The sequence below is a fragment of the Alosa alosa genome, chromosome 8, assembly GCF_017589495.1.
Source record: "Alosa alosa isolate M-15738 ecotype Scorff River chromosome 8, AALO_Geno_1.1, whole genome shotgun sequence".
NCBI lineage: Eukaryota > Metazoa > Chordata > Actinopteri > Clupeiformes > Clupeidae > Alosa > Alosa alosa.
Window position 1 is genome coordinate 9,489,059 of NC_063196.1, and position 14,021 is coordinate 9,503,079.

Sequence of the window (14,021 nt, forward strand, 5' to 3'; positions counted from 1 at the left end):
TGTGTGTGGGTCTGTTGGGATGCATTACTGCAGCAGAGCAGCGTTTGGCTCTCCTCCGGCTAGCAGGCAGAACTGAAATGATGAATGGTCCGCTCAGCGCAGCTCTCTGGAAAGGTCACCGCAATTACCTGATGGAGCAGTTTAGCTCTTAAGTGCAGCACCAGCCCCTAGAAACCCTGCTGCAGCTCAGTGAAAGATTCATATGTCCATGTCTAACGGGTCTACTTATATGGATATGTTCTACGTTCTCTGTTCTATGCTATTCTCTAGTGCAGAGAGGAGGTTTGACCGCAGATGACCAATGACGGACAGTGGTCATAGCCTTCCACCGACGCTCACCATTGTGAGATATACTACAGTGATACTACTGAAGTACTCACACGAGTACCGAGATGTGTTCAAGAAATATGCACAAAGCACAGAGGTGGTGTCTGCTGTGCTGTGCTGATACATTGGCCATTGTGTTCATTCATGTTTAATCTGCTGAGTCATTGAGAGTGTACAGGGTGAAAGAAAGAATTGTGTGCGAGTAAATTAAATGTTTTGGGATTTTTTTTCAGCAGAACGACAATCACACAAACATATATGGACTGGTTAGCTTGGCTGGGGTAGGCGGGAGCTTACCTTCTTCTTGCTGCAGTAGATCTGCCATTTCTTCTCCGCTGGAAGGGCAAACATGGCCTCTCTGTGCTTCTCTGTGAGGTCCAACTCATCCTGCACACACACAAGAGAGAGAGCACATTTTTACAGTGTTGACTGTATATTGCCATTTTATATATATATACATATATTGGTCACAATATATATATATATTGTGTATATTATTGAAAAACTAGCTTTGTTGTGACTAGTACTGTATAACACTGTATACTGTATAACAATATACTACACTAACAGTCACCATACTAATACAACTGATTAAATGAAATTGAATTGATACAGACAGACAGACAGAGGATATCTGAACCTGGCAGACACACACTACCCACACAGTCATGATTGCACGGCTCATGACATGACATAAAACATGGATACAGACACTCCGATAGGAAGAATTATGAGAGACCTCCGGTCGCCATTAAATGAAAACAATGGCGTTACATTCACACTGTTTTGATTTGGCTGGATGTGAACCATCTGCAGAAGGCGTCGGCGTATACCGCTCCAACGCGGCCCTGGGGGCAGCCGGGCAGGGTCGGAGCCGGCGGAGAACAATACCCGACCGGGTGAAACAGCCGATAGCCCAGCACGCCGGCGGAAACCGCAGCCACCCAATGCTTGTTTTTCAAACTTTCCCTTAACCTACAAATACTTCCTTCCCCTGCCAGTGAATAAAGCAATGTGGAAAGTCAGGAAGTAGAGGATGACAGAGAGAGAGAGAGAGAGAGAGAGAGAGAGGAGAGAGGAGAGAGGAAATACTGGCTGGTTACGGATTCATTCACGGTCGCCTGTCGAGGTTCCCATGCACGGTCCAGGCCAACGAGCGGCCACGCTCACGCTCCAGCTTTGGAGTGGTTTTTGTAGAAGTCTCCAGAATGTTTTCATGGCCCTTCAGCTCCTTCCGCAGAATGCGGCGATACACAAGATCACACAAGCGCAACCCTGCGTTTGACCATGAAACCCCATGTTCTACGCAAATGACTCTTCTTATGTACTTAAAACAACACACCCTAAAACACACAGACACACACACACACGTATGCATTTAGTTGTGGTTGGCTGCTCTTGTGAGTGGGAGTGGGTTCCCATATCTGACAGTGGGAAAGACAACACACTTGTCTTGTTCCGCGAGTCCTGGCTGCCCGACACTGAATGCACGGTTAAATCATCTACTCATACACACGTGTGCACACATTGACCCCTTCGCGCTGTAAATCTGTATTCACTCCCTCACACACACCTTCACACACACACCCACACGCACATTCTATTCTACGTGGTGTCATAGAATATCACAATACACACACACACACTTCCACCATATTTACTAGCCTACGGGGAATGAAGCTACAGGCCGATGAAATGTCAGCACCCCTGGACTGCCTCACACACGCTCCTCGAGGCTGAGCTCAGCTCGGCCATCCACGAGATTTCGCTCTGGTGCAAACACGCACACACACACACACACACCCTGGAGGAGCGCCACACAACGTCTCTGCCTGAGCGTCCACGCCAGCGATCCTCTAGCACCGCGGCGGCATCAGCAGCAGCTGTGGTGGTGACACACGGTGTCCAGGGAGTCATGGGAGGCTCGGGGTAAGGGTGGCTGGCAGGCTCCGTGAGCCGCCCCCCCCTTGGGGAGAGAGGGGGGTTGGGTGGTGGGAGCCTTAGTTTTGGGCGGTGGAGCCCCCGTGGATTCGTTAAATTAGTACCTGCGGCCGTTGCATAAGCTCCGCGGCGCATTCTTTGGCAGCTGCGCTCTCGCCGCACCAAACACGAGCCAGATGTTTTGGGCGCTAAGTTAATAGCTTCATGCACCAGTTATCGAGAACATCCCCTGAACCCCTGCCGCTCGCTTACACACACACACACACACACACACACACACACACACACAAGTCGACTACACACACACACACACACTACACACACACACACACACACACACACACACACACACACACACGTCGAATACACACACTCAAATATACACACTCTTAAACATCTATACTCTCTGTAACATACTCATACACACAGATTCCCTGTTCTGTACAGCCTTGCATGGACGAGAGCCTGAACATACAATAGCATGAACCATGGGAGATGCAAATGGCCTCTCCACGACCCTGGTGCCCAGAGAGAGAGATATTCCCATCGATAAACAAATGAGGAATTTGATGTTCCCCGCCGTACTGTACCGTGCCATACCGCGGCTGGGCCCTAACTGAGGCAGCGTGTTTGATTGGGGCCTAATCGTATTTGCTTAGTTAGGCCAGCAGGGCCTGGAACAAGACACACACAGACTTTGCCCGCCAGCTAGCTGGGCCCGAAACAGCCCCGAACTGCGGAGAACAACACACTCAAATGAGCAAAGTATGCCTTCAGCTTGACTGGCTGACCTAGGTACGTTGACCTGTAGGTCATCCTGTCGATCAAGGTACACTGACAACACCAGGAAATTGGGTGCACACATACTCACGAACAAATATTTGCTTGGGATAAGTGGAGTCGGCCACATCCATAACACAAGGATACAAGGAAGTTTATTGTCACATGCATATAGTTACTGGAAGTAAGAAATGCAGTGAAATTATGTCTGGTGTCAGCCTATTTGTGCATTAATGGGGGGGGGGGGTAAAGAGTGCAGTAGAAGAGGGGTTTAGTAGATTAAGTGGCAAGGGCTGCATAAAAAAGGTGGGGGAGGATTGGGATTGGGTAGGGGCCCCAACAAGGAGCACCCAAGAGCAACAGGGGCAAGGAAAAACTCCCTTACCAAGGAAGAAACCTTGGGCAGATCCACGGCTCAAGGGGCTAACCCAACTGCCAGGGGTCTTGGTGTGTGTGTTGGGGGGATGACAGGGGAGATGGGATAGTGTGCTGTGTATGTGGGGAGAGGGCAGTGTGCAATATGTGTGTGGGGAAGCTTCCTCATGAGACAATGTGCTGTGTATTGGGGGCAGTGTGCTGTAAGTATGTTGGGGATGTGTGTTGGAGAAGCTTCCTGATGAAATAATGTGCTGTGTATGTAGGGGGGGGGGGCAGGGACTTACTATTGCAAGCAGAGTACTGTATGTAATGTATGTGAGTGATGACAGTGAAGATGTGTGTGTGGGGGGGAGGGGGGTGGAGCAGTGACTGTGTGTGTGTGTGTGTGTAGTGTGTAGGTGGGTAGGTGGGGGCAGTGTGCTGTAAGTATGTAGAGGATGTGTGTTGAGAAGATCCTGAAGACAATGTGCTGTGTATGTGGGGGGCAGTGTGCAGCAAGTATGTAGAGGAGGCTTACTGTAGCAAGCAGTGTGCTGTATGTATGTGAAGTGATGACAGTGATGATGTAAGTGTGTGTGTGGGTGGGGGTCAGGGACTTACTATTGCAAGCAGAGTACTGTATGTAATGTATGTGAGTGATGACAGTGAAGATGTGTGTGTGGGCGGGAGTGGAGCAGTGACTGTGTGTGTGTGTGTGTGTGTGTGTAGTGTGTGTGTGTGGGTAGGTGGGGGCAGTGTGCTGTAAGTATGTAGAGGATGTGTGTTGGAGAAGATCCTGAAGACAATGTGCTGTGTATGTGGGGGCAGTGTGCAGCAAGTATGTAGAGGAGTGCTGTATGTATGTGAAGTGATGACAGTGATGATGTAAGTGTGTGTGTTGGGGATGGGGGTGGGGTAAATGAGCCAAGTTTTCCAGCGGCAAGTGGATGAGTAAACTTCTACCAAAACTAAGTAATTTGTTTGGTTTGTCTGTCTGCCAAATGCATGTAAGTAGCAATAAGTCATTACTTCTGCTAAATGAACAAGTGTAAATAATAGCAGGTCCATTACGGCTGCTACATGAACAACTGTAACGAGAAATGGGTCCATTAGGCACTGCTTGCAGAATGCCTCTGTGAATGTTAATGCTTTCCTGTCTGAACGGCCATGGTGACAGACATATCCCCGTCCGCCCCAGGAGGGACAGGAAGTAGACAGCGATCTCACTTCCTGTCTGACGGGCCGGCGTTTCCAGTATCCCCATTTGGGCTGCATCTCTGGATATACAGACAGTGAAGTTGCAGACTCAGCTGGAATTCTGCCCATCCCATTCTAATGTACCTCCCTCTTTCTCTCTTTCTTTCTTTCTTTCTTTCTTTCTCGGTCTGTGTGTCTTTTTCTTTTGTCTCCCATAGTTTCTTTCCCTCTCTCACACAGCCACACAGGTAGACACACCAACACAAACACACACACGCACGCACATACACAGACACACACACACAGACACAGACACAGACACACACACACACACACAGACACACAAACACACAAACACACACGCTAGGTCTAAGACAAAGACATAAAGACATAATTGTACTAAGTGAGGAGACACCTCTCTCTCTCCAGGCATACAGATGCGCTATGCAATTTTTATGAGGGGAAAGTCCAGGCCTCTCCACGGTTGCCTGCTGTATGTGATATGCCTGCGTGTGCATGTGTGTGCATGTGTGTGTGTGTGTGTGTGTGTGTGTGTGTGTGTGTGTGTGTGTGTGTGTATTCGCATGAGGTCCTTCCATGTGCTGCCAAGACCTGGGGAAGCTGGCAGGCATCTTATCTTATCTCACCGGCCGAGCATCCGAGCTTGACACCAGGATCTGGACCGAGGGAGAGGGGAGAGGGGGGGGTGAGCGGACAGTAAGCCCTGCCAGGCCACTTTCCTCCTCCTCCGCCGCAGAGTCGCGAGGGGGAACCGAGGCATCGGATCGCCCGATGGCACGCTTTTGATATGGGAGATCATTCCAGATTCAACCACTCGCGCCATATGGCGGCTCAGAACTTGAGTTGAGGTGGTAATTTGAGCATTGTCCAGGGACACGACTACACTGATACACGACTATTAAAAAGCCTTTTCATTCACGGGTTCACGTTCGCTGTGAAATGCTCATCACATTCTGTATTCGCTTTTTTTTGTCTTTTTGTGTAAAAAGTAAAGAGAGATTTCACGGCTTTTAGCTGTACAAAACAAAGAGGTAAAAGCTGACAGAATGACTTGTTTCATTACAAGAGCCCCTTGCAGACCTTAATACTGTGGCACATCCTAAAAATTATGGGGTTCAAGAGATTGGTGGTTTGGTTTTCACTCTCTAGACAACACCAGCAGGAAACTGGGGCAACGTTTACATGACTAAGACCCTATAAGGTATTATTTGGTGAGATGTGGTATACCTGATCTCACAAAGACCCAAATGGCCATTTAAGGCCTTTGTTTAGAGGTCCGAGCTGCTTCATATCCACTTGAGATCTACATTTCTCTGGAACAAAGGACTAGCTGCACCTATTTTTTCTGCAGAGGGAGGGAGCACCGCCATCAAATCTCCTAATCAAACTTGGACGTTGGTGAAATTTACGAAGCTGCTAACACACACACACACACACACACACACAGACAGACACAGACAGGCACAGACACACACACACACAGCATGCCGACTGTGTAGAGTAACTGAGAAGCTTTATTATGCCACCCAACAAAAAGACGTGTGCCCTCCGGTCTGGCTAGAAATCACTCAGTGGCTCTGAAACAGCCCTCCCTGAGGACCAACACGGAAATCCCCGGAACGCCTGATCCTCATTCCTCTCATGTGACATTTATAAGTAGTGCTTTTGTGCAGGGAACACTTTTCACCATGCCCCCCACCCCCAATCCACCCCCCCAGCCTCCTCCAGCACCCCCAACCCACCCCCACTCCCATCCAGAAGCTTCCGTGCAAAGGCTGTGGGCTACCAAGTTCATTCTGTCTGTGTCTCTGGACTGGGTCATCTAACTACTCTCAACAGACAGAGACTTTGTTATGGCCTCATGCACAACCCAAATTTCATTATAAAGGAGAGGAACCCACCCAAAGGGTTAATCCCCACAGCCATGCTAAACGTCTCGTCTCCAAAAAAAAAGTTCTACACAAAGCCATTCGTAATAGTGGGAAGCCATTTTATAAGACACTGTCACCAAAAACTGGTCCTAAGCCAAACCATCACAATTTAATTTGTGAAATTCCTGCCAGAAATTCCAAATAAAAAATAACCCCTCAAAACTGTCACAGGATGCAACAGGAGGAGTGCAAACATGTCTTTTGTCTCTTCTTCACAACGCAACTGCACAGTCTGACTGACAAGCGACGGCCCCTGAACAGTGTCAACTCGGTATTGATTCCACCCGGGCTGCTTGGCTCTGGGCCAAAGCGGTGGAGGAGTCGCGTAAAAGATAAATTTAGACAGGGTGTGGATCGTGCGAGCACAGCGAGCGCCATAGCTGCCAGCAGATGTCCGGCCACATGCGGCGCGGGCGCAACGCGGCACTGCACAGCGGCGGCGGTTACTCGAGTAGGACACGAGGCGTCGTGACCACCCTGCACCCAGCAACTCCGAGCCAAGCAGCCAACTCCCCTCTGGGCCTTTTCTATTTTCCCCAAATGAATCCAAAGCCCTCAAATTATGTCGGGAGAAGGGGGGAGGGGGAGGGCGGGGGTGTTTTTTTCTGGGTCGGCACGTGGCAAGGAAATGGCGGGGGATCAGTGCCATGTGAAAAGAGAGGGTGACTAAATGCCCACCGCCCCCCAAATCCAAGAATCATTCAGCTCCGGCCAAGAAACAAGACGAGGAGACGGGACTGGGGGGGGCTAGACAAAAACAAGCAATTAGTAGTGAGAGGAGACCAAAACACTGGGCCTCTCAATGGGGCCTATTGATGTGCAAAGTAGACGGCGATGGCAAAGGCAGATTGGTCAACAGCAGACCCAAAGCACTACGCAGGAGAGACAGAGAAAAAGAGAGAGAGTGAGAGATTGATAAGGAAAGAGAGGGATAGAGGCAAGGAGGGAAGAGAGAGAGGGAGGGATGGAAAAGCAAGAGGGAGGGAGGAAGAAAGTTTGAGACCAACTGAGTGTGAGCCAGATGAGTGAGTGAAGAAGAGAGAGAGAGAAGGTGAGAACAAGATGAAAGAGAGGGCAAGGGAGACAAGGAGAAGGAGCAGAGAGAGAGAGAGAGAGAGAGAGAGAGAGAGAGAGAGAGAGAGAGAGAGAGAGAGAGAGAGAGGAGAATAAGCAAAGCAGATGGGAGGTCTCTAATCCGACATACAAAAAGACCATCTCTATTTGATGTGTAATTAGCTCCCATTAGCTCCCTTTGAATTAGAGAGGAGAGTGCTAGCCGTGAGTAACAGGTTAATGTGGCCACACACTCACATCCATTCATTAGCACAGAGCATATGGCTCCAGGGAGAATCTCCTGCTGAGCTCAGCAGAAACTCACCAGGCGAGGGGCTGCATAATCCCAGACACAAACCCATCATACCATAAATGTGGAACACGTTACATGAATGCTTGCTTACGCTCTTTGTTAGGTAGTGGAATGTGTAGTTTTTTTTCCTAATTACTTTTCATTTTACTTGAAATGACATGAATAAACTGTTCATTTCTGCGTAACAAATGCTTGCTGAAATCATTTGTTAACGTAACAGTTACTGAAATCGTTATGGACGGCGACAGAGAAATATGACCATGCATATTTAAATGTGGCCATCGATTAGATTCCCTCCATCGTAACAAGCCATGTACTGTAGATCTCGACCCTGTTACAAACATTATTTACCCCTCATTAGCTTTTACCTAACATTAGTTACTTCATGTACAGTATAATGTAAATACAAATACATTCATAAATGTTTAATGTAGAAAGATGCCTAGATATAAGTGTACAGTTTAGATATAAGTGTTCAGCAAGAGGAGTGTTTTGTCTTGGGCATGTCTTTCCCTGCATCTTAACGGGCCATATATGTTGTAGATTTCGACTGCGCTACGTACCACCAGCTCGGAGAACATGCCGTCCAGCTCGTCGTAGGTGGGCATGGGCAGCGCGGGCTCCATGGTCTGCAGGGCGAAGTCCTCGCGCAGCCGGTAGGTGATCTCGGGGTGGTCGTTGCTCTGGAAGCAGCAGAAGAAGAAGGAGGAGCCACCGCGCCCTCCACCACCTCGCTTCCGCGGCGCCATGGTTACCGGTGGTGGGGGGGGTCAAGGTGAAGGCAGAGGTGGGGGGGAGGGGAGGGAGGTGGGGGGGGGGGGGACTCCTCGATGGCCGCCGACCACTCACAGAATTTTGTCTCCGTCACCAAATGCTGCGTGGAAACAGACAAAAGAGAAAGGTAAGACAGCAGGAAAGAATCTTTAATAACAAGAACAGCCGGGAAATAGAGTCCAGCTAATGTAAATACTACCTACAAATGATAACAGGCACAATTGGCGATGAATTGGACTACTTAATTTAATTTTCTTTCAGCGTAGAGTCAGGGATGGAAAAATATTAGTATATATATATATATATATATTTTGCTTTCAACATGTCAAGCATGGCACATTATCATATTAGTGCAGACGGGATGGATCCTGGGAATACAGTGCAGGTAGAACAAATGGCTTCATAGGATCCAATAAACACACATCGATCTTGGAGAAGGCCCATTTTCACACAGGAAATGGGGCTGAGGACCAAGCGCATCATTTGTCTGGATTACTGCAGAAAACTATCCTGTGTGTGTGTGTGTGTGTGTGTGTGTGTGTGTGTGTGTGTGTGTGTGTGTGTGTGTGTGTGTCGCTCTCTAGAGATCCAGAGATTGCGATCAGGAGGGAAGTCTATTTATATAATCTGCTCAGTCTCCCGTGCGTCCAGGAGGGCTTTTGTACTCAGATACCCGGACGGGCGGAAGAGTCCCCGGCTCACGTTGCACAGAGGTCAGCGGCTGATCCGCTGGCTAAGTGACGAAGCCGCCAGGCGGCCTCGGTGAAACCTGGCCGCCAGCAACGAGGGCCAGGAGGACGGAGCAACGAGGGAAAATGACCTGCGGGGGCCTCCAGTCAGAAGCCACTGTAACGACACTATAATGATGCCGGAGTCCAAAACGCTCCAAAGAGCTGAGGCTTTAGTGTTGGAAGGAGAGCTCCCTTTTGTTAGGCCTCTGGCAGTAATATACCGACAAGCGTTTTTAAGTGAGCGAATGAGTCATGATTGAGTCAAATGGCTGGGATCGAATTTAAGAACATTTAGGCAATTTAAGCAGTCATGCACAACTGAACACAAATGCCCAATTAACCCCTTCCTTTTAATTACGAGAACATAAAAAAAAAAAAAAAAAAAAAAAAAAACACGTCAATAAGCTTTCAAAAAACAGCAACAGCCTATTGCAGGCGGGCCAGATACATAGTCTCAGACAGTGTCGAGACTACTAAGTCAGCTAATTACTCTATTCACTTACTAAGCAGAGTCAATGCAAATGTACAGTAGTTGCTGGTTATGCAAAAGCATCAATTTTGTATTTTTTTTTGTATGTAAATTTAATGGACAATAAAATTTTTACACACTAGACATAGCTGCACATAAAGTAATGATACGCCCTATGTCATCATTCATATGCCGATGCACAGCTTTATTCTGTATTAATATTTGTAATATACTGCATGTACTGTAGTCTTATTCACTGCTGTACTGACTGCAGATTTACACAAGTGATGATACACTTGTTTTGGAATGCATCAAAATGCATGTCCTGATCTGTGATGGCATTGTTATGATGGCAACACATTGTGGAGGTGTCGTATATCAAAAGTTATTCAGAGATTTCAATCCCTGTGCAGTAATGCACGGTGCAGTTCTTCTGTTTGGCGTTGGCATGGCAATCATGCATGGCATGGCTGTGTGCTATTGTTGCCCTACATGCCAAAGTAAAACAAAAAGCTCTGTTCTGCTCCGTGCTACTTCCCAAGAAGTAGCTGTTATGAAGTGTGCAATCCATGTTCCGCCAGAGAGATCTGACCCTGCATAACTCTACAGCATGCGGGTTTGACTGGACAGGTGTTGTAGACGCACTCACCTGTGAAGCGTGCAGTTTCACGATAGGGAAGTGAAATGTGTTTATTTTGAGCTAGCGCGCTAGCGAGCCACTAGCGGCAGGGTATCCCTGCGCACAGCTGTGAGCCCCGAGGGGGGTTCTGAAGGAAAGGAAGTGTGGGAAAGGCCGACAAAACTCTGCCCGGGCCTGCTGAAAAGCGGAGGTCAACAAGCCGTGGAAGGCATAACAACGCCACCGCAACATGCAGGTCTCTTTGGAGAGGCCAGGGGGGAACGCATCTGCAAAAGGCCAAACAAAGGATGTGAGCTGATTCCTCATTGAGTTTTACAGCGTCGCACTTCCTGCCATGGATGGATGCCCGCGAATGGCCGGCTGTTGCCTGGCCTGGGCCATGGCAGACCTCACGGCTGGAACAGCTGTGCCCCCCACCCCTGCCAGCCTCGTCTGACGCCACCTCTGAATTCCCAGCTGCCACAGGGAGTGGGGATTTGCGCTAGCCGGACCCTATCTGCACCAACTGCCTCAACTGCCCCAACCGTTCGTCTGCCAACCTGCCAACCCCCGCCTGCACTTGTCTTTGACCTTCTATCAAGTTGATGCGTGCAACCGGAAAAAAGACCAAGCGCATGAATGGTTCCTATTCAACAGAGGGACAATCCTTGCGTCATTACTGTGGCTGTGATCATAGCAAAACAGCATGCAGTGGGTATGAAAACAAATCTCACACACAGGAGAGACTGAAGGGTGAAGAGTAGGTGGGGCACTGGTGCTGGCGATGGCCTTTCTGCCTGCATTTGCAAATGCAGTCTCTGGCAAGGCTGTCAACCTGGCTTAGCAAGTGCTTCCCAGCTCAGTTAGCCTAACTCTCACAGCTAAGCTACACCAGGCACGTAACTGAAGCGTTCTGTTCGTGTTGCGTCTGCTGTAACAATTAGCTTCCACTATAATCAATGGAAGTAGCTACACCAGACATGATAGCGGCGCGTACGTTCGAAAAAAATTGACAATTCTTCTAAAATGGATTTTACGTGTCGCGAACGGAACGCTTCAGTTACACGCCTGGTGTAGCTTCCCAGCCAGGGACCACCCTGAAACCAGATTAAGAAAGGAGCAAATCAAAGAGTCGGATGGGTTCGCTGAGGGCTCGCCACGCCATGCCACTTGCTGTGCCAAAGAGGTCAAAGGTCGGCAAGCCTTCCCATCACCCACCCCCCTTTCTGCAGTGCCGCGTCAAAACATGGCCTCCATGAAGGACACATGTCCCTGCACCAGAGCCTGCTGAGAGACGAATCCCAACAGCTGTCTGCACCTGGATGACCATTCCCAGCAGTTCATCGCTGTCAGGCATCTCTGCAGCCACCTTCAAAAGACGAGCTGCAGCCTCCAAGCCGCTGTGAGACAAAACAAACAAGCCACGATGAACCACTTGCTGAGGCGGCACGCATGTCACATCAGCACGACCAGACAAGAGGAAGGGGGGGGGGGAACTGTAGCGGTTGGGCGGCTTTGCTCAATTCCTGATGGTCCACGTCTAGACTGGGTTACTACACAGCAGTATAGGCCTCCGGGTCACCCCTGTGAAAGAGCTCTCCATCTGCGGATGGGGGGGGAGGGAGTGTGGTGTTTTGCTTTGTTGACTGGCAGCTGTCGGACTCCCTCTGATTCATCCGAGCAACTCAGCGAGCTCAGCTTATACTGTCTTTTTTTCCCTTCTTCTTCTCAGAACCACTGTAGAGTTACGCTGCGGGGGGAGATTGGACTGAACCAGCACGAGGTCACCATGGTCATTGGGATCAGCTTGCGGTGTCACTGGCCGACCTATGGGCCCGCGAGCTGGCGGTTTAACGCGAGACGGTAATTGCGCTGCAAAGTGGTCTGGGAAGAGGACAGAGGAGACGGAGATTATGACAATGAGAAGAGAGAAAGAGAGAGCAAAGACTGTGCCGCACACACTCACCAACACACACATGCGTGTGCACGCATACAAACACACAGACCCCCACACACACACACACACACACACACACACACACACACACACACACACAAGCAAACACTTGCACATACACGCACAGACACAAAACAATCCCTTGTTCTGTCGACCGCAGGAAGATGCACAATTGCAGTGGAGATCAACATTCCGACTGTTGTAAGCCCTAGAGAGATTGCATGTCTGACACACGCTCACCCAGACAAACACACACAGACACACAGGCCTGAAAAAACAGACTCAACACAAAAATAAAATTCCGTCTCTGACCCAAAACATTGCAAAAGCAGTTGGCCTTTTGAGGACAGTTTACACAAGTTCCACTGTATGTTTCTAATAGAGCCCAAACTCCAACTGGGTTGTTTTCTAAAGCAGCATAGAGCTGGACACATTACCCAACAGCTGAGATCAAGAAATTGTAATGGCTGAATTATTTCAAACATTCTGGATCTTAAAAAAGCGTCTAGTGTCAAACTCTTGCGCAAGGAAGCTTAATCATCCTTATGAAGAAATCCACCATTGCTTGAAGGAAAGATGCAATTCTGCAAACAGATGTGTGTGGGGAGCAAACACCAAAGCATAGCTATGGCTCCAGACAGTAAGGTCTCATGTCTTCCAAGTCTGAAACAGCTTTGCAGACTCATGACTAGCCAAACATTTCAAAGTACTCATGACGAGTGTCAGCCAACAGCGCTACGCTCTGCCTCCTTTGACAGAAGGACAGTCTTTTATTTGGTCGGTCTCTACACTCTGTAAGGCTAAAATGAAAGGCTCAGAAGTGTTCAGTCACAAAACGCAAAAAAAAAAAAAAAAACAGCTGTAACAAGGGCCTTCTCAATTATACTCAGGGGAACGTGTCGTCACTAAGGGAACAGCCTTTATCGCCCTTTATCTACCCGGAACAGCGCGCGCACACACAGGGTCTATGCATAACTTTGTGGGCCTTTCATGCTCTCCCTGCCATGACGGTCAAAACAGTCTGCGGATTAAGATTTCAAGGCAGACGGCAACACTAAGCCCAGTGAAAATGACCATCTGCAGCTCAAGAGGGGGAAAGGAGATCGAAAGGGATAGGGAGAGTGAAAAACGAGCACGGGTGAGGTTGGGGTGGGTTGGATGCAGTGGAGAGAGGTGGCGTGATAGGATCTTCACAGCAGCTCAATGATCCTGCATTCCTGGGCCGGGCACGGAGGAGATGGAAGTGAAAAAAAAAAAAAAAAAAAAAAAAAAGAGTGACAGTCTCCGTCTAGACGCCATATCTGAGCTCATGATCGAGGGAAGTGGGTGACTGACACTTCACATATGTGGTAAATAAGCATAAGCCCGCCTCTCCTGCAGAGCGGCCAAAATGGCGTCTCCTCCGACCTCAGAGATCCCATCTGCATTGGAAGACGAATGTAGCTGCGAGAACATGCGACACACTTAGTTATTTGGCCAACGTTATTCGTGGCTCCGCAACTCCAAATATCTCCACAACTAGAACATCATGTCTGGTTTGATCAGCAGGAT

At 48.9% G+C, this 14,021-nt stretch overlaps 1 protein-coding gene across 2 annotated transcripts in view; it reads right to left on the reverse strand.

The window, feature by feature from the left end:
• Nucleotides 1-8,708, reverse strand: part of daam1b (dishevelled associated activator of morphogenesis 1b) — a 44,787-nt gene extending 36,079 nt beyond the window's left edge. For both annotated transcript variants that reach the window (XM_048250785.1, XM_048250784.1), the window contains exons 1-2: nucleotides 8,484-8,708; nucleotides 625-714 (exon numbers count right to left, since the gene is read on the reverse strand). In XM_048250785.1, coding sequence (XP_048106742.1) covers nucleotides 625-714; nucleotides 8,484-8,669 — 276 coding nt within the window. In that variant the 5' untranslated portion in view covers nucleotides 8,670-8,708. The remainder of the gene's footprint in view (nucleotides 1-624; nucleotides 715-8,483) is intronic.
• Nucleotides 8,709-14,021: the final 5,313 nt, after the last annotated feature.